Source organism: Gobius niger (assembly GCF_951799975.1).
Source record: "Gobius niger genome assembly, chromosome: 12".
In the NCBI taxonomy this organism is placed as follows: Eukaryota; Metazoa; Chordata; class Actinopteri; order Gobiiformes; family Gobiidae; genus Gobius; species Gobius niger.
This window is the reverse complement of record NC_136863.1, coordinates 12,863,518-12,888,806: the sequence shown is the minus strand read 5'-3', so window position 1 is coordinate 12,888,806 and position 25,289 is coordinate 12,863,518. Positions and strand designations below refer to the sequence as shown.

Below are 25,289 nucleotides of genomic sequence, written 5' to 3'. Positions count from 1 at the left end.
CATTTAGCCCCTCCCAGCATTATTCCTATGGACCCAAACAGGGGTGAAGTTAGAAGTGACCGAGCTTGTCCACGTGTTCCCTATATAAATACGGTTACGTAAGTGGTTACACGATCCAGGTATAGTTACACAAAATTAAACATATCTTCACTCCTAAAGAAGATATCACTGCGCAGACATCGAAGTGCTCCTAAGGTGTTATTACGCCTTACAATATAGTCCCCCTTTTTATCCACTTAGAAAATCGACATGTAGCTATACTTGGATCATGTATCTACTCACTTAACTGTATTTAAATAGAGAAATTCTAACAACATCTTTGGTCTTTTTGACTGAGGGCACGGACAAAGACCAGACAGGTACGCATCAGCTCTTCTAGCTCAGTGAAGAACATATCTCACTATGGAAAAATGGTGGCCTGTTCCTTTAATGGAGAAGGGAGGCAAGTAAAATGTGTTAATGTGCTTATTTTTGTGGCAAGATAGCGAGTTCAAGTGGGAGGATTATTCTTTTGATTATTTCTACAGGCATTTCTAGTATATGCCTGTAGTGTTTATAAACTGTAGTGTACGTCAACATAAAAGATCATTATGTAACGATGAGTCCGTGCTTTAGCTTTGGGCTGAAGGTGTCGTTTGTTGTCATTGACCACAGTGTCTTGTTAAAGAAATAGGGGTGTGACCTCTACCCCCGGCACGACCTCGCGTCAAAGGACAAACTCATATAAGGCCAACACATGGGCAGAGATTTGGTTCACTTTGTGTTTATTAAGATATTAACAACATCTAAAGCAACATTTACCAAATAACATCCATAAATAATGACAACATTTAGCCCACCACTAGAATGTTAGCAATACAATGAAAAGTAATGAAAAACATTGACAGCATTATCTAATTCCAGCAAACTTACATATCCCTCACTACGACTGGCAAAATAACAACATGCATTTCTTTATGACACAATAACTTGCTTGTATGTAACTATTTTTGCATCCCAAGAAAACAACAGGCAAAGAATGATGACTAGAATTTACAGAGTCAGATGAACGAAAATATAAAGTGCTAAACAACCCAAACAACTTGTGTGTGTGTGGTCACAGTCAGAATATACATTATGAATCTATCATTTGATCAAATCATATATATATATATTTTTGTACCTTTATTTTTCCAAAAAATTCCAGACATTTGCGTAAATACTGTATTCACTTACAGTTGGATTTTATTTGTCAGTGCTGCTCCATACTAAAATTTGACTCCACACTGTAAAAACAAATCATGAAAATTAGACAAATCTAATAGAAATAAGAAACCCAGTAAGCACATGTGTTAAAATTTGATACCAAAAATCCAAAACATTGAACTACTGTTATCAAAACTGTCTTCCTCATTGAATCCATTATTTCCTCTTTGGTAAAACAAGAGTTCATGTTGAAGGTCACTTTGAACATTGTTTTGCCCAAACCCCCATCAACAAACACGATGAAGAGGCTTCACTTTGCAGAATAGGAGTTTCAAATTCCCCGACATGTACAGCAACAGAAGCAGTTAAGTAATTACATGTTGTATTCTCTGACAAAAGCTTGGAACAATGACAAAAAATAAATAAAAAATGCACACGTGGTGTCTGCACAGTTTAGGATCTGCTGCCCCCATGAGGATATTAAGAGGCACAACATCTTTTAAATGAGATTTTCAACAGTTTGAGGCTGAAGTACTGCACGCACAAAATGCAGAGAATCTCTAAAAGTATAAAACTGAAAATTATTTTGTTACATAGTGAAATATACTGCTACTTTACTTATACTACTACTACTACGACTGCCATTATGACATCCTGAGTACACCAGACCTTCCTAAATAATACTACTATTATTTTTTGCCACTTTTCAAATGAGCTGAATAAATACTTACACATCCTTGTTCCGCATGTGGTTGTTGTACTGTAAGACGGGTGGAATACTTTCTTCATCTTCTGGCAGCTGTCAGCACCAAATGAAATAACAATTAAAAAAATCAATCAGGCTTTAAAGGCTTTTCTTAGTCAGATAAACTAATAGAGTGACGGGTCATGTATCACCGAGATCTCTTACCTCCCAGTACGGCTCGTCATCAAAGCAGTTGTCATCAGCGGGATCTCCCCAGATGGGTAAACGCAGGATACACCCTAAACCAGATCATGGTCATTACTGTGTACATTGTGCTGAGGCATATGAGTTTATCTATGTAATGCATGACAGTCCTTACCAACGATGATGCCACCTCCGATGCCAAAACACACAGCCACACAGATGCCTGCAGCTTGATGTCCTCCCTGTTTGGTGGGCACCATGTTTTTAAAATCACCCTCAAAGTCAAAGGTGTTAATCAGCCTAGGGCAGAAATAGGAACATAAAATTATTGCTCATTTGCAGTTTTGGACTTGGGTTGTTTGCAAAACCACAACTATTGTAAACTCAACAAGAGATCCCCTCTCACCCTTCATGGCCATACACAGGTTCAGACGCTGCAGCAGCTGTGATTGCTCCCACAATTCCACCAATGAGTCCAGGCATTGCGTGAAGGTTATGGATTCCACATGTATCTTGGATTTTGAGGTACTTCTCCATGAATGGCTGAAAAAGTAGAAATACAAATTAAGGCTCAGTTATGAGTCGGGTCAATCTGATGTTGTTGATGCCTCATTAGTGGAAAAAAAAACATCAAAATCATCCACATTTTGACAAAATGACAAATTGTACCATAGAGAAAACTTGCCCGTCTTCCCCCTAAATATTAATCTCCAGAGCTTGGGTCGTTAAAACGAAAGATTTCTGTGATTCTTTGCACATTGCACAATAATAAACCAGGAAGATGCCTCTGTGTAGTGGCTGTATTTACCAGACAAAGTTGTTTTGCGGCACTGATCTCTATTTTATATTGTTTGTTCTTTTGTTTTTGTGTTTTTTATTAGCTCTGCTGGATCTACAAGAGTGCAAATGAGTGCATAACACCCTATTTTTAAACAGTTTGCAGCATCAGTTTTAGTTGCATTACAATGTACCGTAACGATGTTGTTCCCGGGACATCAGCAACACACAGGATTCATACTAACCAAAGAGGTGAAGGGAAAGCTGAGTAATAGAGTGACATACAGTGAGGTAGATATAGCCCAGCGTAGAGATGATCCCACAGCAGAATCCAACGATCAGTGAGCCATAGGGCATCAGCATGAACTCAGCGGCCGTTCCCACTGCCACGCCACCCGCAAGTGTGGAGTTTTGGATGTGAACCTGAAGAACATGAACCCATCGTTAACCTTAAAGAAACTCCTGTACTGAAATTTGAGTTTAATTCTATTTTACCATGTCCAATTTTCCATGCTTTTGGAAAAGGCTGGAGATAGCCACAGTTGTGAGGACAGTAGAGGCCAAAGCCAAATACGTGTTGATGGCTGCTCTGTGTTGACCGTCTCCGTGGTCGGTGATGGCCGAGTTAAAGCTTGGCCAGAACATCCACAAGAAAAGAGTTCCTGGAATACAGAGGTTTGTGTAGCGTGTTCAAACAGGTCAGTTTTGGCTTTTTAAATGATTAAAAGACATAAAAGTAAAAGCATTATTGCAATATTTAAATACATTTTAACATAATAATTCAATACGTTTTGCATAGTGGCAAAGAGCTAAATATAGTGGTGAAATAGTTCCTGGACCAACAGTATTAAGGGCTAAAATGACAGTGGACTTCGCTGTGAGAATAAAACATACCAATCATGGCAAAGACATCGGAGTGATAGACTGAGCCCTGCAGACGACTGCTCTGGTCCAGGTTTGGTCGGTAGAGCATCCACGAAATGGAAAGTCCATAATAAGCTCCAAAAGTGTGAATGACCATGGAGCCTCCTGCATCTCTGGCCTGAATGAAGCAACAAGTGACATTGTTGTTAGTGTGTTATCATAAAAATCTTTAAAATCACAGGAGTTTTAAAATTGGAAATACCAATCACTGTTTTCTGTTTATAACAATCAGAGCCACAGTTGTGGTTAGACTTACATGAATGAGATTGAGGATGATGTATTCTTCAACAGCAAACAGAGTGATTCCAAATAAAGTGAGCACCATGAGCTGGACTGGACTGACTTTTCCAAGAACGGCTCCATAAGCAATCAGACACCCAGCAACACAAAAGTCTGCATTGATCAGACTGCAACAGGAAACACGTGCAAGTTACCGTAATATAAAGTCAACATATCTATATACTCCCTTTATACTAAGTCTATTGTTCCTAAACCACAGACTTGGCAGCCATTCAGTGGTTTCATTTCACAGGAGGATGACTTTCTGTTTACTCTACAAACTGTCTCCCAACAATAATTGTGGTCCCTAACAGAACAGTGAATGTCAGACTGGTTTGTCCACCTTCACGCTCTTTTTCCTTTGGAAACAAATGCAGGTGGAAACACTTTCCGATCAAACAGTTTTCTTCTTAAGTGGGAAAACAATAGGAATCACTTTATTTGGCCAAGAAGTAATGATGAGCTTCTTGACTTGACTTCTTGGTACTGCATGAATGTACAGATACACAGTGGGTTTAGAAAGTATTTCTACCCATTATTCCTATGTTATTATGCTGGAGAAGAATGGAATTCATCACAGATCTTTAACATTTATAAATGTAAAAATAAAAACATAAAACAGCACAATGGGAGCAAGGGGTCTGCTTTTAGTTTTTATTTTAATCCTCTAAAGTTCTAATTCTGTTTTCATTATGGCAGGGTAGTGGAGTAGAATCTTTACCAACACAATTTAACTTGATATGACTTTAGTATCAACGAGCTATTCCACTTTTTTTTAAGTGTTTCTGTCACCACCTTATCTATGATAGTAAATAATACTTGGTATTATTGACAAATAATACTGATGACAATTGACATATATTCTCAAAAAAAGGGACACTCACCTCTCTACCCCAATTTTGATCTTGCCGTCTGTGTAGTCCAAGGAGTGGAACCAGCCCTGCATGAGAAGGGCCCACTGAAGCCCGAAAGCAGCGATGAGGAAGTTAAAACCCACAGCACCAAAACTGTAGCGCTTTAGAAACGTCATCAAAAAACCAAAGCCTACAAAGATCATCACATGGACATCCTGGAAACCTGGAGAGAAGAGTGTCAATGATGAGGGCCTCAAACTGCATTGCTTTATTTTATTTATCACATTATTGCCATGTCTTTTTTTACTGTGCTGTGAAGATAAGCGTAACCAACTTGTCACGTTATCTATCGCACATCAGCGATCACACAAGTTTGTCAAAAGGAAGTTGAGAATGAGGGTAGTCTAGATCTGCAGGGAACAATGTATTTTTTGGTACCCGCAGGTGTCACTGATACAGTATGTTATGATGACACACATGATATCGAAATACCAAGATGTGCACCACCCCTGAGTGCAAAAGCAATTACAGTAAATCATAATAAATATAATAAATTCCATCACCGCCTTCTTACACAGGTGACAGGTAACATCTCAATTTGGCAGTATTCACAAAATTTGATGCAAGGGCAGGACAAAAACAAAATCGCAAATTAGTCGAAATTATAATCGTAATGGTTGAAATTAGCAAAGGTCAAAGCTTGCACATACGTATTTAGGTAAAATGTGTAAAACAATCAGTCTCTGTTAGGATTTCACACGCAAAACTTGCTAACACTGTTATTTAGACCTCTTCAAATATATTCTGAAATGCAAAGGATTCTTGGATTAGTTCGGCAGTTCAGAATTTAGTCTGTTCTCGAATGTAATGCTCTCGGATGCCTAAAATGTTCTAGAGGTGGTGTATGCATTTCTTGTGATTTTGGTGATATTTAGAGATACGATAGATATGGTATGGCCCTGTGGGGATATGAAACACATTAATAACAGAGTTTAATAGTTGAATAGTGCTTATTCATGCTCCACAATTTAACACAATGCAGTTCTCAATTTCTCTGCATTTAAACGTTGGCTTGTCTCACCATATGTTAGGACAACAGCTGCACACATTCCTATCTATTGTATTGGGAGGATAAAAGACCTAGTAACTTTAGCACAAGCTCATACACACTTTGCCTCAGACAACAGTCCATGTCAGGACAAACATCTATCATCGGACATCCAACACCATAACTGAGATGGCTTCTTGATAGCGCTGTCACTGACACCACAAGATGGGCTTCTGCAGTACAGAACCACACCCATGCCACACATCTAAAAACAATTAGCAGGTTTGAGACAGAAAAGTGGAGATGATGATTATGAAATGAATGTTAAAGTGGTGTGTATTTTGGTTCGGCAATCATGGAGTGGAACTAAGTCAAACAAGTCCTGAGGGAAAAGAGAGATGCATCTGCAGATCTTAGTCAGCAACCCGCGCAACTTGTCGTGTAATTACTTCACTACAAAGCACAACATAGTGGGTTTGTGGATAGGACAATATTGTAAAGCAGAAGGTTCCTTGTTTAAAAGTGGACAGAATGGCAACCCCAATACCTTTCTCCAACCCTGACAAACATGTAGTTCAAGAAAAAGTAATGTCATTTCTATAGATTTGAATTATGTTAAAGATATTATGGAGAAACAATGAAAAATAAACACAGTAACATGTGATTCCCTTCCATCACAGTTCGTGTAGCAAATTTTTAATCACTTCAATGTCATTTAAATCTACAAATATGTATTTCATCATAGAGTAGATAAATATAGGCAGCCTGGTATCTGGGTGCTTAATGAATGAATTAATAATATTACATTTTCAACCATCACAAAGACACATCTTGAAGCACAAAAAGGAGGACTTACTCGGATATCTGAAGTAGAAGTCATTCTCAATGTCACTTGAAATGTTCTTGGCTTTCCTGTGCTCTATCCAGTGCGTATCAGACTCCTCGTCATATCGTATAAAAACTCCAAAAAGAATAATCATCGCTATTTGCCATACAAAACAAACTGCGGGGAGACTAATTCGCACATTTGTGTTTTTAGGGCGATCGCACAAATCCCTAAAGCTCTGAATACAACCCATTTTTACAAAAAATATAAATTCCTGAACTACTTCAGATGGAAGAAGCAACTATAGTCTGGAACAGTGCTGTTACTCCTGAAGTGAGGATGAGCTTTGGTGGTTAGGTGGTTAGGTGGTTGCTTTGCTGTGACACTCCCCAAGACACACCTCCGAGACAGTTACTTAATAGTTGATTTGACTCTAAGGGTGAAGAAGTGGACATACACTGGAGCACTTTACGGTATAGCACAATAACAGTGTGGTAATAGGATGGAAATATCATGGTACCTGAATATTTAGTCATCGCAACAAGGTAATTATGGAAATTCAAATTCAAATCATAAGCCTTACCTGATCCATAGCCTAATAAGGACTGTAAAATACATTATCCGCTGCTATTCCCTGTACCCACGCTATTTCCATTCATTTACCATGTTATTACTGTACTGCAAGTGCGGATAGTTGAATTAAACAAAAATAAATAAATAATAAAAACATGAACAGTGCTTGTCTAACTGACATTTCCACTCAGTCCTCTACACACTAGTTGTGATAAGTTACAATGCGCTCCTCACTAGTATTTTGTTACAAAGTTGACAGTGAGGATTGACTGACAATGTCCAGTGTATCACATGACACTACAAAATGACATTTCCAGTTTGGTGTAATTCTCTCACAGGCTTTGCTCTGTTTGCCCCGAGGCGAGTGAGAATAAATGGATGAGCGATGTGTGCGCGGACAGTGTAAACAGTAAAGAGTCTTTTCTACACGCCCTTTGCCACCACAACACTCGCATGTGGGAAAAAAAATGTAAATGTCTCCTTTTTGACACCGGAGTGGCTACTTATTCATCTATTTTACTGTGTATTTCACCTTTTGGGGGAATCTGGGACATCACTGATCTATACCAAAGATCTGGAAAGTTAATAGCACACTGGTTTGTTTGTGAGTGCAGCAGGTGGACATAAAAGGGTTTTGTATTGGTCCGATGATTCCCAATGGAGCGCTTCATTAAAAAGAATGAACAGATATTGCGTACTCGCCTGCCTTGCCCAGGTTATCGCTGCCCAGGTGACGTCAGTCTGCCAGATAATGTGCCATTCAGCTGCGATGTCGTTTCAGACTGTAAGAAGAACCTTTAAAATACTTACAGAAGACATACGTACAGATGGTGTCCAATATTGTACCTATGGATCGGACAAATATACGTTCATCTATAAAATGCCTTGTCATATCACATTCGTTAATCTTGAACAGTAATCAACTTTGGTAATTGCCTGTTCATTTATGGTCAGTTTTCTTATGTGTGTGTATAAACACTGGTTTGCCTTTGTCACATGTGTCATTGCAGGCTCTCACCCTCAGTTAAACATGTGAACTTTGCTGTGTGAGTGCTGCAGTCCATTTAGTGCACCCTCCTGTTAAACATGCTGGGGGGAGGAATTGTTTACAGTAACTACCAGTGTTACATTTACCACTTTTGTTGAGAAAACTAAGCATATGATTCAGCAAATATTTGGGAAAGCGAGAAATACTGGTTATATTTTTACTGCTTATCTGTAATGTAGCCCATAAACACACAAACTATGAATCAAAAATACACATTAGAGCTGCACATAAAAAGTCCTGTCTAAAATGTAACTTTTGCACATGTTTAAAGGAACAGGCCAGCATTTTGTCATACTGAGATATGTTCTTACCTGAGCTTAAACGAGTTGATGTGTACCCGGCTGGTCTTTGTGCGTGCCCTCAGTCACGCAAAACAACCAAAGATGTTGTTAGCATTTGGCCTCTCCCAATGTATTCCTATAGCTCCAAACGGGGGTGAAGTGTGTCTAAGCTCAGGTAAAAACATAACACTGTATGAAAAAATGGTGGCCTGTTCCTTTAAGCTCCATGTATGTTTTTTGTTTCTTTTTTCCGTGATATGGTCATTGCATCGACTAATATTGCGATTTATTAATAATTTGGCAACATATTGTGCCACCCTAATGCACATACATGACTATATAATGAGTGTTGATTGTAGTAAAATAATTCTGTTCACATGAGTAATGAAACATAATGCATTTGTAGAACAGGTTTATTTAAATTTAAGCAGCGACAAGTCTATGATATTTTTGGCAATCAAACTGTGAAGGTCAAAGACAGGCGTTAACCCCTTACGCCCCACTTTAACCGAGTGCATATTCTCCAGTTTGACTTTACCCAAATCTAAAAGCTTCTCGACTGGAGTTCACAACCTGAAGGCCAGAGTAACGCCACATTTGAAAGCTAAGGCCTGCAAAACTGATCTAAACAGATCCTTGCATTGTTGCTGTGTTGTTGTCACTTTTTATATTACTTTTATAGCTCTTTTGTTGCGCTTTCACCCTTGTTTTTGTCACATTTTTGTCGCTATTTTGTTTTCCTCCGAAAATGTGCTTGGTTCAGGTGGGGGTTAAGAGGTTAATGTGTAAATCATTACTTACTGGAACATTACACACTACTCAGAAATCTCAGAATATTTTTTGCAGACCCTTCAAAACCACTTAATGTAACTTAGAACAATTTAAAAGTTGATTACTCTATGACTTTATGAAGTGCTCCATAAGCTGCCGCTCTAAACTTAGAAACTCTTCCATAGTGAGAAGATACTTGTTTATAATTTCTATGACATCTTCTTCCGTTGCCTTCTCATAGTCTGTCTTGTTTTTGAATGGTAAATGTCCCGCCAGCTCACAGAGGGCGACATTAAAAGCCGACTCCTCTTTGGCCCCGAAGCTGGATTTTCTGGGCCACACAATAATGCGAACGCCCTTCCTCGAGCTGCTTTCTCTTCCCCTGGGTTTGCACTCACTGGGTGGACATCCTCTAGTGAGAAACAAATTATGAGCTATATTACGCTCCACGAGAAAGTCTGTTACTTTGCAGATGCTTTCGGCCACTTTCCCCACGGTCTTTGTTTCGGCGTAAAACAAAAAGCCAGCATGGTAGTTAATTAGGCGATAGAAGTCTTTTTCAGGAACCAAAGGCTTGACTTCAGTGGATTCCAGAGCCAGTTCATGGTCAAGGTAATAGCCGTGAAGGTGGAGGTGATTCACCGAGGCGAAAGCTCCGAGACTGTTAAAACCCATCCGAAAACCAGGACTGGAGCTAAGGAAAATGGTTTCGACGCCAACTTCAACAGCAAACTTTGTGAGGACTTGCGGATAACATCGTAAAGGATCAGGAACAAAAAGACAGTGACCAAACTCCAGCGGGCTAACATTGACGAGGACTAACATTTTGCTTGGGGAACTGTGGTGCTCATTCAGAACGGTGCTCGATTCCCCACACTGCACCATCTCGCATATAATTTCCTCTGGATTGATTTTGTTGAAATTAAACTGCTTTCCGTTGAACTCTTGTTGAATACTTAGAATCTCTTGTGGCTTGCGTCGCTCTACACCTCTCTGTACGTTCAGCTGAGCCACATAGCCGCGGTGGCCGGGCAGGTGGCGTGTTTGCAGGTCACCCAGTCGGTATCGGAACAGGCCCTTGTCCATTCTCACGGTCCACCCATCTTGAATAACGGTGTCAAACGGTGATGGTGGCTGTGCAGATTTGGTGACGCCTTGGTGCACGTTGGTGAGGAAGTCATCAGGGCTGTAGACAAGCTGGAGGGCCATGGCAGGATCTGTTGATAAAAAAAAAAAGAATAACAATTTACCAGGCCTTTACATGGTAACGTTGGCTAACTGAAGGCTAATTGAAGTTTAATGCTAGCATTTCAGGTGTAATGCATGTCTTTTTTTTACAAATCTGAATGAATAAAGGAGCAAAAAAAAACAACTGTATTGCTATTTTATAAGGTTTTAACATAAACCATCAACTTGTTTTATTCTATGCCAGGGGTGTCAAACTCATTTTGGGTCGCGGGCCGAAATTCAGCTCCCACGGCGGGTCGCGGGCCACATATAATAGAGAAAATGTTTCCAATAAATGAATAATAATAAGCTGTGATTTGATCAAAGCCCCAACTTGACTGTAGCTTCATCAATGACAACGGCTTACACTTGTATTGCACTTTACAAGCCTGTGTCACAAGTTCCTGAAAGTGCAGTAGTCATTATTCATTCACTTGGTGGTGGTAAACTTTTATTGAAGCCACAGCCGCCCTGGGGCAGACTGTCCATTTACCACATGGCTATATAATGTGTTGTTCATATCCTGAGCTCTTATTATGTCAGTGCCCTCTGCTGGACACGTATCCTTTTTTTTAATTTAATGCCCCCTAGTGGCTAGAATGAGCATTCTGGTTATTCTTTAAAAATTCATAACTCCGCACAGGAATGGGCTAGAGACTTACTTTTTTTTTTTACATACTCTGGAATTTATGCTCTACGGGGCAGGGGCCGGATTAAATCATCTCCCGTATGTTTGACACCCCTGTTCTATGCTATCACCAGCAGAGGGATAAAGTTGGCTATGGTAGTCCACCTGTGCGCTGTGCAGGGAAAGAAACGTGTGAAGCCAACGTTAAAGTACAGTTTCCACGTTAGATAAGACACATTATCGGCTTGATATTAAGAATTCTATTGTAAGTATCACCGAAAACACAGACAATCTAAGGCAATTTATGATGTAAAGTGTCAGATCGATGTGTAACGTGCTCACCGGCTCCACGTCGGTCATTTATTGTTATGTTTCCGGGTGGGGTTTTTCAAAATAAAACTATCGTGTTTTTATTTTTTATTTTTATTTTTTTTAAGAATCGTGTTGTTATTTTTTTTAAGAATCGTGAATTTATTAAAATAAATAAGTAAATTCACTGTAAAACACAATTTATCATTATTTTAATCACTGTTAGTTTTTTTAACAGTGAATCGTGTTATTTTTTTTAAGAATCGTGAATTTTAATTATTTATTAAAATAAATAAGTAAATTCACTGTAAAACACAATTTATTATTATTTTAATCACTGTTAGTTGTTTGTTTATTTGAGTGAATTTATACTTTTCAGCACACCAGGAAAAAAATGAATAAATCAAGTACAAAGTTATTTATTATTATATATAACGTAAAAAAAAAAAAAAAAAAGCTTTTATTCATAACAAACAGGCTTGGTTATTTTCTTTTTGGAGTTTTTGCAGTTTTAATCCTGCAAAGACTGTTTTGGCCTGAGCAGCTGTCCCATGTATCTAGAGCTAACCAATCAGGGGTCAGTGTTATTTCTGTCTTTGCATGCCTTTGGTGATACAACAGGGGGTGACTGGCAGACCTATCTGTGCTACAGCTTCAGGCAACAGTCACAGACTTTGACACAAAAGTTAACGCGGAAATTATAAGGTAAGAACTAAACAGTCATCTTCTGATTTTAGCCTATTTTTGACTGAATTGACTGAATTTCACTGTATTTAAGTTGTTGTTGTTATTATAATTCCCTTTAAACACTGCTGCACTGAGGGTCAATAATATGTTTTTTGTTTTGTTTTTTAGTTCAGGCTTGTGTTGATTAACCATTATGTTGTATAATTATAACTTATGATACGCTTACATGTTTTGTGTCTATTTTTCTATAAGCAGCAAGAGAGCTGGTGGTAGCCTTCTCCAAATACAACCATGGCATCAGAGGCTAAAACAAAGGGTGCACACTCATCCTCTAAATCTGCAGCCCAAGGTATGTCTCTGACTCACTGGGGTTCTATTTTGATAGTTTGATAAGCTTGAATGATATGATTATGGCACTTCTGTAATACCATATGATATCAGCTGCACAAAAATTGCCCTTCGGGAAGCTCATAAAATATTGAATTGATATGGAAAATTCAAGAAGTGATTGTCTGGATTGATGATTTAAACATGTCGGTGTAACTAAGTAAAAACAAAAACTAATGAATGGCTACACTGTTGCAAATTCCCACTATGACCGCCAGGCATGATTGATTTCAAAATGTGTCAATGGGTTATAATGTAACAGCAATTTATCTACTGTACAGTAGTTGAAACATTAAATTGAACAATTAATATGAAATTGTGTAATTTTTCTACTGAACCTTTGTAAATAATCTTACTTTCAAATCTATCTTTATAACAGGTCAATCTGGGTCTAATGCAGCTGAAGAAAATGCCACCAAGCCATCGCTCCAGATTCTATTCAACACATTTTCGGTGAAAAATGGAGAAGACATTAAAATAGAGATTCCTGTGGGTGGACATCCAGCACCAAAGATTGAATGGAGAAAGGGTGAGCAGGCAGTCAAAGAAACATCCAGACTGATGATTCTAAACAAGCCTACAATGACACTTCTTCATATAAGACATGCAGCCAGAGAACACTCGGGACGGTACTCAATAGAAGTCAGTAACATCGCCGGGAAACATGTCGGAGAAATCAGTTTAGTTGTTCTAGAAAAGCCTGACCCGCCAATCGGACCAGTGAAGATCGATGAAGTTAGCTCAGACTACGTTGCAATCTCATGGGGGCCACCCGAATACACAGGGGGATGTCAGCTTGACAATTATATTGTGGAAAAACGTGAATCTACAAGTATGGATTGGCAAACTGTGTCTGCAACCACAGTTCGAACAACAATTAAAGTCACCAAGCTGAAAACAGGCAGCGAATACCAGTTCAGAGTGTTTGCTGAAAATAGATATGGTAAAAGTACTTCAATTTCCTCTCCTATTGTAATGGCACAATTCCCTTTCAGTGTGCCCTCTGCTCCGGACCCCCCTTATGCCACCACTGTTTCTAAGTACAACATGGTGATCGAATGGAAGCCACCAAACAAAGATGGAGGCAGCCCAATCACTGGCTATCACATCGAGCGCAAGGAAAAGAATAGCATATTATGGACTAAACTTAACAAGCTTATCCTTACTGACACTCGCTTCAAAACAACTGGACTTGAAGAGGGCATCGAGTATGAATTCCGAGTGTATGCGGAAAATATTGCCGGACAGAGCCCACCAAGCAAAGTGTCTGAAAGTTTTGTTGCGAGGGACCGTTGCGACCCACCAGGCAAACCAGAAGCGGTTGTTGTTACTAGAGAGCATATCACACTGAAGTGGGCTAAGCCTAATTATGATGGTGGAAGCACTATCACTGGCTTTGTTGTTGAAAAGAAAGAGCTCCCAGATGGTAGATGGATGAAGGCAAACTTTACCAACGTTATTGAAAATGAGTTCACAATCACAGAGTTAACAGGAGGGCAGAGCTACGAATTCAGGGTAACTGCCAAAAATGCAGCTGGTGTTTGGAGCGCGCCCTCAGAAAGCATCACCATCATGGCTCAGGACGTAATTGAAGCACCCACAGCAATCATAGACCCAAAATTCAAAACCACCACTGTTTTTCCAGCTGGAGAGACATTCATTATTGAAGCTGATTACTTTGGTAAACCACTTCCTGAAGTTGCGTGGCTCAAAGAGGGCAAAGAAATTGACAAGAGTACGGCAAGAATGGAGGTCAAAACTACTCTTACACACACTAGTCTGGTTGTTAGGGACTGCGTACGATCGGATGGTGGCCACTTCATGTTGAATCTGAGTAACTTTGGAGGCACAACAACTGTCCCTGTCAATGTGAAAGTATTGGACAAGCCAGGCCCTCCAGATGGCTCTATAAAGGTCAAAGTTATTAGCGCAGAGAAGTGCAATCTGCATTGGAATCCCCCAGTAAATGATGGAGGTGCAACAGTAACTCACTATGTAATTGAGAAAAGAGAGACAAGCCGCGTGACCTGGACTGGAGTTGACTCACAAGTTGAAGCTGTAAGTTACAAAGTGTCAAAACTAGTGCCTGGTAAAGAATATATATTCAGAATTGCTGCTGTGAATAAATATGGCATTGGCGACTTCCTTGAAACAGAGCCGTTTATTGCACAAAATCCATACACTCCTCCAAGTGCTCCCTCCATCCCTGTTGCCAGTGCTGTGGCTGGAGATTCCATCGTCCTGACCTGGGAGAGACCTACAAGTGATGGGGGATCAGAAATAGATGGCTATATACTTGAAAAACGTGACAAAGATGGTGTCAGATGGACAAAATGCAACAAAAGGAGGCTTAGTGATTTGCGTTTTCGGTGCACAGGACTCACAGAAGGACACTACTACCAGTTCAGAGTGTGTGCAGAAAATGCAGCTGGTCTGGGTACACCAAGTGAACCCAGTGACTATATCAAGGTATGTGATGCAACATATCCTCCTGGACCTCCAACAAATCTCAAAAGCCCAGGTCATTCCAGGAGTACAGTTTCTCTATCTTGGTCAAAGCCAATTTATGATGGTGGATCAGCCATTACAGGTTTTGTAGTTGAAATGAAGGAAGCGGGAGAAGAGGAATGGACTGAATGCCAAACAAGCACCGGCATTGTAGACACAAACTACACAGTTAAAAGACTCAGAGAGAATGCAGAGTACAACTTCAGAGTGTGTGCAGTTAATGCGGCTGGTGCAGGGGAATTTGCAGATCTTCCAGAATCGGTTGTGGCAACTGAAAAACTCGAGCCACCTGAAATTGAGTTGGACCAGTCTTTAAGAAAGATTGTGAATGTCCGATCCTGTTCTACTTTGCACCTTTGTGTGAACATAAGAGGAAACCCAGAGCCTGAGGTGAAGTGGTCCAAGGAAGGCGGCTCTCTCAGTGAACGTGCCCAAATTGAGGTAACCCCTTCCTACACCGAGCTAATGATCGAGAACGTCAACAGAAACGACACTGGAAAGTACGTGTTAATAGCTGAAAATTGCGCTGGCTCTAAATCCGCCTTCATCAATGTCAGAGTTCTGGACTCCCCCAGTGCGCCAACACAGCTGCAGGTGAAGGATGTGAAAAGAGATTCTGTATCCATCTCCTGGGAGCCACCTGTTATTGATGGTGGGTCAAAGATAACTCATTACATAGTGGAAAAACGAGAGGAGGCTAGAAAGGCCTTCGCAAGCGTGTGTAGTGACTGTGTGAGGAACTCATACAAGATTGAAAATCTCCAGGAGGGATCTTTCTACTTCTTCCGTGTTCTAGCTGTCAATGAATTTGGGTGTGGGTTGCCTGTAGAAACCACTGATGCAGTCAAAGTTGCTGAGGTTCCCCTGTCTCCTGGAAAAATCACACTTGTGGATGTTACAGCCACCAGTGCTAAATTAACATGGGAAAAACCTGACCATGATGGAGGGAGTAAAATAACATCGTATATAGTGGAAATGCAAACAGAAGATGAGGATTTGTGGACAATATGCTCAGAAAGTCGGGCGCTTGAAGCTACCATTGAAGGGTTACAAGGAAATAAGTATTTTTTTAGAGTGAGTGCAGTGAATGAGAAGGGAAGAAGTGAACCAAAGTTATTGCCAGCTCCAGTTATTGTAAAGGACAACAGCACAAGGCCAGTTATAAATCTGCTGTGTAACTCATTCAGTGTCAAAACAGGGAATGATTTGAAGATTGATGTTCTATTCAAGGGAACCCCCCAACCAATGGTGGAATGGAGAAAAGATGGCATCGAGCTCAAAGAGACAAGCAGAGTAAATGTGCAGACAACTGAAACGTCCTCTCAAATAACTATCAAAGATGCAACAAAGTTAGATGTTGGATCTTATAAGGTTCTTGTGAGCAATTCAGTTGGCACTACATCTGCAGAAATTATAGTCAATGTTTTTGAAAGACCTGGACCACCATCTGACCTCAAGATTGACGAAGTGAGCGTTGACTTTGTGTCCCTATCATGGGAGGCACCAACTTATACCGGTGGATGTCAAATCAGTAATTATGTGGTGGAAAAGAGAGATACAAGTAGCACCTTTTGGCAAAGTGTATCTGGTACTGTTGCGAGAACATCCATTAAGATTTCTCGACTCACTCAGGGCGTCGAGTATCAGTTCCGGGTTGCTGCAGAGAATCGCTATGGCAAAAGTTCACATGTTGAGTCCGACCCAGTTATTGCACAGTATCCTTTCAATCCACCTGGTCCTCCGATTGATCTTCATGTTGTTACAGCTTCAAAAAATGCTATTGCGATTTTATGGGGGAAGCCAGAAACAGATGGTGGAGATCCTATTCTTGGCTATCATATTGAATGCAAAGATCAAAGCAGCATTCTGTGGACAAAGTTAAACAGAAACCTAGTGAATGAAACTCAGTTCAAAGTGACAAGTGTCGAAGAGGGTCTTGTTTACGAATTCCGGGTGTCTGCTGAGAATATGGCTGGCATTGGACCTTGCAGTAGGCCATCTGATCCTGTCACAGCAAGAGACAGATGTGAACCCCCAAGGAACCTCACTATCCATAATATAACCAATGATTCAGTTTCTCTCTCATGGGATAAGCCAGTATATGATGGAGGAGCCAAAATTACCGGTTACATCGTAGAGCGAAAAGAGTTCCCAGACAGTTGCTGGCTAAAGTGTAACTTTACCAACCTCCTGGACACTTTTCTGGAAGTGACTGGGCTTACAGAAGGGGAACAGTATGATTTCAGAGTCATCGCAAGGAACGCAGCAGACCTCTTTAGCGCTCCCTCAGAAAACACTGGACCCATTACCATACAGCATGACGTAGAGCCACCTAAAATTGTCATGGATGATATATTTAGACAGGTGGTGGTGGTCAAATCAGGGGACCTCTTAAAAATAGACGCTGATATATCCGGCCGCCCCAACCCCACAGTGATTTGGCAGAAAAATGGACGAATCATTGGGGCTAAAGGAAGAGTTGAGATACAAATAACAAAGATGCATACATCATTAATCATTCGAGAATGTGTAAGGAAAGACTCTGGACAATACACACTTACCTTACAAAATGCAGGTAGTGCCACATCAAGGACAATTACATGTAAAGTTCTTGATCGACCAGGCCCACCCGCTGGACCGTTAAAGGTCTCTGGCATCTCAGCCGAGAAATGCTGTTTATCATGGGAACCACCAATGGAAGATGGTGGAGCTGAAATTATGCACTATATAGTTGAAAAATGTGAAACGAGTCGTGTATCTTGGACACTTCTGTATGATGACATGATGGCGACGACCTGCAAAATAACAAAGCTGGTCAAAGGAAATGAGTACTTGTTTAGAGTTAAAGCGGTAAATAAATATGGAGATGGTGAGACTTTGGAGAGTGATCCAGTTAAAGCTCTTGATCCGTACACAAGCGCGTCTGCTCCAACTGATGTTGAGGTCACCAGCGCCAGTGCCGACTCTATGACAGTGTGCTGGAAGAGGCCCGAGTCCGATGGTGGAAGTCGTATCAGTGGTTATGTTATTGAAAAGAGAGAAAAGCAAGGTGTGCGATGGGTGCGTGTGAACAAAAAGCCTGTTTATGATCTTCGAGTCAAAGCTACTTGCTTACATGAAGGGTGTGAGTATGAATTTAGGGTTTTTGCCGAGAATGCTGCTGGACTAAGTGAACCAAGTGCCCCATGCCCCTTAACGATGGCGGAAGATCCAACGTTTCTACCTTCCCCACCTGCAAAGCCCATTATTGTTGATTCAAGTAAGTCCTCTATAATGCTATCCTGGAATAAACCGCTCTTTGATGGTGGTGCTGCAGTGACTGGCTATAGAGTTGAATTCAGAAAAACATCTGAAGGAGAATGGTCTACTGGAGTTTATAACACTGACACAACTAAATTTACTGTAATGGGACTCAGTAGTGGCGCAGCTTATGTCTTTGTTGTAAGGTCTATAAACAAGATTGGTGTAAGCGAACCCAGTCCTGAATCAGACCCTCAAATAGCAATGGAACGAGAGGAAGAACCTAGGTTTGATGTTGGACCTGAAATGCGCAAAACTCTGCTGGTTAAAGATAGAGCGTCCTTCACTTTGACTGTGCCATACTCTGGTAGACCCACTCCCAGTGTAATTTGGGACAAAGTTGATGTAGACCTAAGAGTGCGGGGATTGATAAACACCACAAGTTCAGTCAGCTCGCTAACAGTGGAACAAGCCACAAGAGATGACTCTGGCAAGTACGTTGTTAAACTTCAAAATCCTGCCGGAAGTGCCTCTTTGACCTTGAGTGTGAGGGTTTTGGATTCACCTGGGCCACCAACAAGATTATCAGTTAAGGATGTCACCAAGAATTCAGCTACTGTCACTTGGGACATACCAGAGAATGAGGGGGGAGCAGCAGTGAAGAATTACATTGTGGAAATAAGAGACATCAGCCGAATGGGATGGACAAGGCTCACTGACAAATGCCACAGATTATCGCACAGTGTGTCAGACCTGGAGGAGGGAGGAATCTACTTCTTCAGAATCACTGGAGAAAATGAGTATGGGATTGGAGTGCCAGCAGAAACCAAGGAGGGAGTAAAATTGACAGGTAAGAAGAAAAAAAAAAACACATAAAGGCATTCTGATAGGCTTTACTAAAACATGTAATATTAACGTGTTTTTTGTTCACTTTATTTGCAGATCCAGACTGGGATGCAAATTCGGGAGCATAGTGGACTCATTATTTTTCTAAAATCACCAATATTATGTAAATCGTCAATACCTACCTACCTATAAGTGGGAGGAAAATGTATGTAAACGCTTAGGAATTACTCACATTTCTGCCTAAATTGGTCATAAAATGTTGTCTGATCTTCCTCAAAATTATAAGAATGAGTAAACAGTGTTTGCTTAATCTAATAACACCCAAACAATGACATGTTATCATATTTTTAATGGCCATAACATGTAAACATTCACAGGACAGGGAGGAAAATGTAAGCGAGGAATCTCGCTGAACTGCAAAACGTTTTGTAAAGAGGAATAGTCCAAGATTCATCCTGATCATTGGGCACGTCTAGTCTGCAACTACAGAAAAGCAGTTATTGCTGCAAAAGAAGGGTCAGCCAGCTATTAAATACAAGGGTTCACTTACTTACTCCACACTGTTGTGAATGTCTCAGGTTTTTGTGCTAAATATCTTGATGGACTCCATTGATGATAGCAAAGCACCCCCATTTTGATGTTCCTCCCATACTATTCAACTTGCTTGATAAAGAGCACTTGGAAAATATAATTGGGACTGATCTATCTATCTATCTATCTATCTATCTATCTATCTATCTATCTATCTATCTATCTATCTATCTATCTATCTATCTATCTATCTATCTATCTATCTATCTATCTATCTATCTATCTATCTATCTATCTCCCATGTTTTACCGTGTCTTTAATATATCTGGTATGGTGGAGTGGTAACTGTGGGATTAAGACATTTTGTTGGGTTGTTCTAAAACAGTATTGCATTTATATATTAGACCTATGTTGTTGGTGTTGTTGTTTTTTAAGTTATCACAATTTATTAGTCATGCAAAAAAGTGACCTCACTACCTTTTTGTTATCTTTTTTCTAATTCTCTGTAGATAATGCCAATTATTAAAACGCCACGTGGTTGTAAAACTTTGTGCAAATAAATGTGTTCTATCTATACACAACAATTTCTTTAATACATTTACACAAAGGAGTGTGGGGGGAAAGCACGGAAAGAACCACGTGATCATTTACAGAAAGGGGGGTGGCCGAGTAATGAGAAACCGGAAGTAAGAGATGCGCTTCGATGAGTTCAGTTGTTTTCCGCAGAAGCTGAGGACGAAACAACAACAAAAGTACAGTCTGAACTGATCATTTCAGCAATGGGTACGACAGCAAGCCAACTCGGAAAGGAACTGTTGTCAGAATATCAAGTAAGTTTATGAAACTTGTTGTTTGGTACTTTGAAGCCGTATGAAGCGTGCGCAGTTAGTACGCCCTGAAGTTACTGTAATAACCTTGCCAATGCCGTAATAACGCGAAAGTCTTTACGAATTTATGTTAATTTATTCAGGAACGATGGCAACTTGTTTTTTTTTAATCCAAACACTTGTTTTTCCTTTGATAGGAGCTGACATTCCTGACAAAACAAGAAATTCTTCTGTATGTAACTATAACTTTTTTATTATTGTTGTTTTTATTTAATCTAATAAATGCCATTATCTGTTTTGCAGCGCTCATAAAAGATTTTCCGAACTTCTCACCAAAGATGAAAAAGACATGCAAAATGTCAGAGTACCAATGGAGAGAATTCTTACTCTTCCTGAACTCAAAGTAATGAGTTAATACTGTTTTTGTAAAAATGCATTTCACATGAATGGCACTTTCTGACCTTTGCAATTGTCACAGTCCAACCCTTTTAGGAAACGAATTTGCCTTGTCTTTTCCACCTCTGAACACAAAGATGGAAGCCTTACATTTGAAGATTTTTTGGATCTTTTGAGTGCCTTCAGTGATTCAGCTACAATGGAAATCAAATCCCACTACGCTTTTCGTATATTTGGTACATACCCTCACAAAACCCCCACAAAAACAAGCACTTTCTGATGCATAAAGCTTAACTTTATTTTTTTTCCTCCTTCCAGACTTTGATGATGATGGGACTCTGGATTCTGATGACTTGCAGCAGTTGGTTAACTGCTTGACAGGAGAAACAGAAGACACAAGACTTACACAAGATGAAATGAGACAACTTATCGCCAATGTAAGTAACCGATATTTATTCATAGCAGTGTACCAGGTTGTAAATCATGTTTTCACTGTACATTAAAGATTCTTGAAGAATCGGACATTGACAAAGATGGAACAGTGAACCTCTCAGAGTTTCAGCATGTCATTTCGAGGTCACCAGATTTTGTCAGGTAAAGCAGAAATTTTAATTTAATCACGTTTTAACTTATATTGTACATACGCAGTTGATTAACAAATTCACATTTTGTCCACAGTTCTTTCAAGATTGTTCTGTGAAGACTTACAAATCACAGAAATGTTTAATCATTATATAGCTTACCGTAGTATTAACTTATACACACCTGTGGACCTTCTACTTACCCTTAATGCTGCCTTACAGATTTTAAAATATTTGTATTTTTACATATCTACGTATCATAAAATTAAACATATTTGTCAAATGTATTTACTGTTACGTTTTGTTTATACAAGGCTTTATGCAATATCTTATTATCCAAGTACTTCCTTGTATGCTGTTCAAAGTCCTTGTAACAGGGGAGATTTCTCTCTCTCTTCCTGCTTGACCACAGCAGCAAACGTGTTCCACACCCCACAGACAACGTCACTTACACACAGCTGGTGTTCTCTAAAAAACTCAACACACTGAGGCTCATCTGAACTTAACACATTTTGGTGGCCAAGTTGTCCATATTGTCCTAAGAAAGAAGGAGGCAAGGCAAGACAATAAACATTACTCACTTTTAAGAGTCAAATATTATGGAATTAATAACAGCTGGGGAAACTTACCCCAACCCCATGTATATAGGTTCCCTTCAGCTAAAACGATACATATTATTAGCCCAAAATAAATAAAATACCATTTAATATTTGACTTGTACTTGTATTACACAAAGGGTCCTCACTTGTGATTGCTGCTGTATGTCTTGAGCCGCAACTTACGGCCTTTATTTCACACGGTGGATTCAGATCAAGGAGAGCTGGGAATGCCTGGATTGAAATGAAAATCTCTTTTTCCTCCTCTTTGTGTGTTAGTCCATCATCAGGCAGTACATCAGCATCTTGGCATTGTGCAGCTGTACATAACAAAGTGCATTACCTCATATGCCAAGGTTACTTAATATTTACTTTAGCTGATACCTGCAGTGCTTTAATTAAAATAAGAATATTTCACCTTGACACACAATACATGTATTTCACTTCCTACTAAGTCAGGCTTTCCCAAAATCATAGGAAACTTCATCTCTATTCAGCAAGGATTCTTGACAATGGGTCAGTAGTAGTAGAAAGTATGTTTTTAAAATGTGTATTAAAAGGCCCCTATTTCTGTTCTTAAACAAGAAATCTTTCAAACTCTCCTAATGCATTTGTAACATCAATATTCCTTAGGGATTATTCAGGGAGCAATGCAACCACGGTAATGTACAACAACCACAAATTGCCTGCTTATTCACTTAGGGTTTTAAAAGTAGATGCACGATAGTCTCTTCATTAATGTCTGCTTTCACAATTTACTCAAGAACAGTACACATTTTATTTTAAAAATGAGGTAGTATATTAATAAAACTTGGCTACCTTTGCCACAGATGTTCTCTTCCTGTCCTTTTCTTACACCTCGTGAGGGAAGTCCAAGCTGGCCACTTTCATTCCAGCCCCACACATAAAGATCAGCGGCCTCTGAGTAAAAGATTTATGTTTGAATTAATGCAGGTTTAGTACTCAAGTGATCGTCAAGAACTTACCGCTGATACAACAACAGTGCCAACCTCCTGCGGCTACAGCTTTCATAGGTACGCCCCAGAGAGCCTCAACTGCCCTGGGCTCCTCTTCTGAAGTAAGGCTGCCATGACCCAGCTGCCCATGACTGTGGACACACACACGCTCAAGATCATGTATCATTCTGCTGCTCGGATAACCTGTGCAGTGAAAGATGTTTACCTGCCCAGTCCCCAGGTGTACACCGCTCCAGTGGCACCGAGTAGAATCGCATGCGCTGGTCCCAGGGCGAGAGTCTTGGCTTTTAGATGTGGGGATAAGGGGCGATAGAAGGGCGGCTTTAATGCAATGTATCCCTCAGACACCAGTGGCAGCTGCAGAGGGGGGTCTAAAAAGAAGTCAAAGCTAATTTGCCTTTGCTAATTCCTTTACAACATCAAGAAAATAAACAATTTGAGGTAAAGGTAGGCTGAAATCAGTTGTGCATTGAGTCGTTTGATTGAATGTTATTTTGCACTCTTCGCTTTCAATTTATGTTAGAAATTATGTTTGCAGTGGCAGCTGGTGATGTGAACTCTATGTTGGTGTGTATTTGTTACAATAACATCTGATTAAACGCATTAACTGCTGCTTGTCAAAATAAAAAGCCACATGTCAATATAACAGAGCCAATGCTAAGATTCTGGGAGCTCCTCAGACTCCACTTTCTGACCTGTATTCTGGACAGGTGACGCGGAAGGCTCTGAGTATTCTGGCTAATGATGCTCATCCTCTTCATTGTGAATTCTGCTACTTGCCTTCTGGTTCGAGGCTTAGGGCTCCATTGGTGGGGAAAAACAGATGCGAATATTCCTTCATACCTGTAGCCATCTCCAGTCTAAACGCTGAGTATAAAAGGAGTATACAGGCACCAAATTCAGTGTGAGGGAAAAAAGTTGTTGTATTCTCTTGTTCTGTTGTTGTACAAAAAATGCCAAGTTTTCGTAAGGTTTTGCACTTCGGCATCTTGTTGAACTGGTGAATTAATGGATTTTTATTGTTCTTGTCTGTTTTTCTGCATCTATTTTTATGTATCTTGTGCTGCAAAACTAATTGCCCCATCGGGGACATGTAATAAAGTGAAGTGAAGTGAATGTTATGGCACCCTATACTGGCAGATCAATGTAATAATCATCCTATCACTGTCACGTTACCAGAGTTGTCTAAAGAAGGCTCTACATCCATGCTCCATACTACCGGACCGCTCTCCTTCTGTACATCCCATATGTCAATTCTGTCCTGAAAGGCGAGGGCCATCAGGGAACCATTCATGTTAAAAGCATCTTTGCAGCCGCGGCTCTGCTCAATATAACCACAGCACTTAGAGCCGAGTCTCCTGAACCCATCCAAGAAAGCACCACTGCTGTCATCTAAAAAAACATAAAAAAACATTTAGTAGCCTTTAGAAAATGCTTATCATATTAAAATATTATATTCGTCACCATACCTGTCGAGTGTAAAGATAGCCTTGTGCTCCAGCTTGTTCTGACTTGAAGGATCTCCCTGGGAACCTTGCATCTGCATTTAGTCACTCTTGTAACTTCTGTGGGATGAACGACTTTCACCTCGTTTGCAGCATCACTTCTATCCTGTTCACGACCAACTATCTGTCCAAATTCGTTAAAGCCGAAGCCAAACCAGCGCATTGAAAGTGCTTTTACCAGCCCTGGAGACGCACAAGGTCAAATATGTGCAGCGCAGTTGTCGTCATTTCGTAAATACACTTTCTGGATACATTCACGGTGACCGGTGCACGCGTTTCGTTTCCGCTGCCTATTTTGATCTGTCACGTGACCTCAAAATTGTCAAAGGGTTGCCAGATTGGCCTTTATTCCCCTCAAGTAAGAAAAAATACAAAATAATTTTGCTGCCGGAAACAAGCATAATTTGCTTGTTCAGATAGTTTATGACAGTCAATCAGTGAGGGACAAACTGAACATAATTTGTTGATAAATATTTTATTAATTGAAATATTTTTTTTGATATAATAAAAAAACATACATAAAGGAATGATGATAGTGGAAATTGTGTTTAAGAACAGACAATATGAAAAACATAAACATGGTAAAGAG

The 25,289-nt window shown here is 40.0% G+C and overlaps 5 protein-coding genes across 6 annotated transcripts; 2 read left to right on the top strand and 3 right to left on the bottom strand.

Moving 5' to 3' along the window:
* Window positions 1-1,162: 1,162 nt before the first annotated feature.
* rhcgb (Rh family, C glycoprotein b) lies at window positions 1,163-7,048 on the bottom strand. Its single transcript, XM_079568523.1, has 11 exons — window positions 6,813-7,048; window positions 4,939-5,131; window positions 4,032-4,182; window positions 3,746-3,893; window positions 3,347-3,513; window positions 3,137-3,274; window positions 2,481-2,617; window positions 2,250-2,374; window positions 2,096-2,169; window positions 1,917-1,984; window positions 1,163-1,265 (listed from the first exon to the last, which is right to left on the bottom strand). The coding sequence occupies exons 1-11, from the start codon at window positions 7,033-7,035 to the stop codon at window positions 1,232-1,234; spliced, it is 1,458 nt and encodes a 485-aa protein (XP_079424649.1). The 5' UTR covers window positions 7,036-7,048; the 3' UTR covers window positions 1,163-1,231.
* Window positions 7,049-7,881: 833 nt separating this feature from the next.
* gdpgp1 (GDP-D-glucose phosphorylase 1) lies at window positions 7,882-11,660 on the bottom strand. The gene is made up of 3 exons (XM_079568532.1): window positions 11,653-11,660; window positions 9,652-10,672; window positions 7,882-8,137 (listed from the first exon to the last, which is right to left on the bottom strand). Exons 2-3 carry the CDS (start codon window positions 10,662-10,664, stop codon window positions 8,116-8,118), a joined length of 1,035 nt encoding a protein of 344 aa, XP_079424658.1. The 5' UTR covers window positions 10,665-10,672; window positions 11,653-11,660; the 3' UTR covers window positions 7,882-8,115.
* A 6,277-nt stretch (window positions 11,661-17,937) lies between these two features.
* LOC306971463 (myosin-binding protein C, fast-type-like) lies at window positions 17,938-19,487 on the top strand. The gene is made up of 2 exons (XM_079567743.1): window positions 17,938-19,291; window positions 19,384-19,487. Exons 1-2 carry the CDS (start codon window positions 17,983-17,985, stop codon window positions 19,413-19,415), a joined length of 1,341 nt encoding a protein of 446 aa, XP_079423869.1. The 5' UTR covers window positions 17,938-17,982; the 3' UTR covers window positions 19,416-19,487.
* A 999-nt stretch (window positions 19,488-20,486) lies between these two features.
* Window positions 20,487-21,879, top strand: cib1 (calcium and integrin binding 1 (calmyrin)). The gene is made up of 7 exons (XM_079568019.1): window positions 20,487-20,648; window positions 20,843-20,877; window positions 20,949-21,048; window positions 21,124-21,277; window positions 21,360-21,478; window positions 21,547-21,635; window positions 21,720-21,879. Exons 1-7 carry the CDS (start codon window positions 20,598-20,600, stop codon window positions 21,739-21,741), a joined length of 570 nt encoding a protein of 189 aa, XP_079424145.1. The 5' UTR covers window positions 20,487-20,597; the 3' UTR covers window positions 21,742-21,879.
* Window positions 21,880-21,977: 98 nt separating this feature from the next.
* rccd1 (RCC1 domain containing 1) lies at window positions 21,978-24,996 on the bottom strand. 2 transcript variants are annotated; one of them, XM_079568018.1, is made up of 8 exons: window positions 24,665-24,996; window positions 24,372-24,587; window positions 23,401-23,566; window positions 23,205-23,326; window positions 23,038-23,139; window positions 22,368-22,538; window positions 22,252-22,281; window positions 21,978-22,160 (listed from the first exon to the last, which is right to left on the bottom strand). In XM_079568018.1, the coding sequence occupies exons 1-8, from the start codon at window positions 24,861-24,863 to the stop codon at window positions 21,982-21,984; spliced, it is 1,185 nt and encodes a 394-aa protein (XP_079424144.1). In that variant the 5' UTR covers window positions 24,864-24,996; the 3' UTR covers window positions 21,978-21,981. The 2 variants fall into 2 exon arrangements, with proteins under 2 accessions (XP_079424144.1, XP_079424143.1); XM_079568017.1 differs by lacking the exon at window positions 22,252-22,281 and having other exon boundaries at window positions 22,338-22,538.
* Between the last annotated feature and the right edge of the window lie 293 nt (window positions 24,997-25,289).

Bases quoted from the DNA above. Each gene is read 5' to 3' on its own strand.
- rhcgb (XM_079568523.1), bottom strand. From the start codon at position 7,035: ATGGGTTGTATTCAGAGCTTTAGGGATTTGTGCGATCGCCCTAAAAAC. The intron at 5,132-6,812 runs GTAAGTCCTCCT...TCTTCTCTCCAG, and splicing joins CTTCTACTTCAGATATCCGA to GTTTCCAGGATGTCCATGTG. The intron at 2,618-3,136 runs GTATGTCACTCT...CTACTTTTTCAG, and splicing joins TGGGCTATATCTACCTCACT to CCATTCATGGAGAAGTACCT.
- gdpgp1 (XM_079568532.1), bottom strand. From the start codon at position 10,664: ATGGCCCTCCAGCTTGTCTACAGCCCTGATGACTTCCTCACCAACGTG. The intron at 8,138-9,651 runs GTATCTTCTCAC...TTCTTCTTACAG, and splicing joins GTCATAGAAATTATAAACAA to TCTGAAACGACATCGCAGCT.
- LOC306971463 (XM_079567743.1), top strand. From the start codon at position 17,983: ATGATGGCGACGACCTGCAAAATAACAAAGCTGGTCAAAGGAAATGAG. The intron at 19,292-19,383 runs GTAAGAAGAAAA...CTTTATTTGCAG, and splicing joins GGAGGGAGTAAAATTGACAG to ATCCAGACTGGGATGCAAAT.
- cib1 (XM_079568019.1), top strand. From the start codon at position 20,598: ATGGGTACGACAGCAAGCCAACTCGGAAAGGAACTGTTGTCAGAATAT. The intron at 20,878-20,948 runs GTATGTAACTAT...TCTGTTTTGCAG, and splicing joins ACAAAACAAGAAATTCTTCT to CGCTCATAAAAGATTTTCCG. The intron at 21,278-21,359 runs GTACATACCCTC...TCCTCCTTCCAG, and splicing joins CTACGCTTTTCGTATATTTG to ACTTTGATGATGATGGGACT.
- rccd1 (XM_079568017.1), bottom strand. From the start codon at position 24,863: ATGCGCTGGTTTGGCTTCGGCTTTAACGAATTTGGACAGATAGTTGGT. The intron at 24,588-24,664 runs GTATGGTGACGA...ATGTTTTTTTAG, and splicing joins GCTATCTTTACACTCGACAG to ATGACAGCAGTGGTGCTTTC. The intron at 23,140-23,204 runs GTAAGTTCTTGA...TCTTTTACTCAG, and splicing joins GCACTGTTGTTGTATCAGCG to AGGCCGCTGATCTTTATGTG.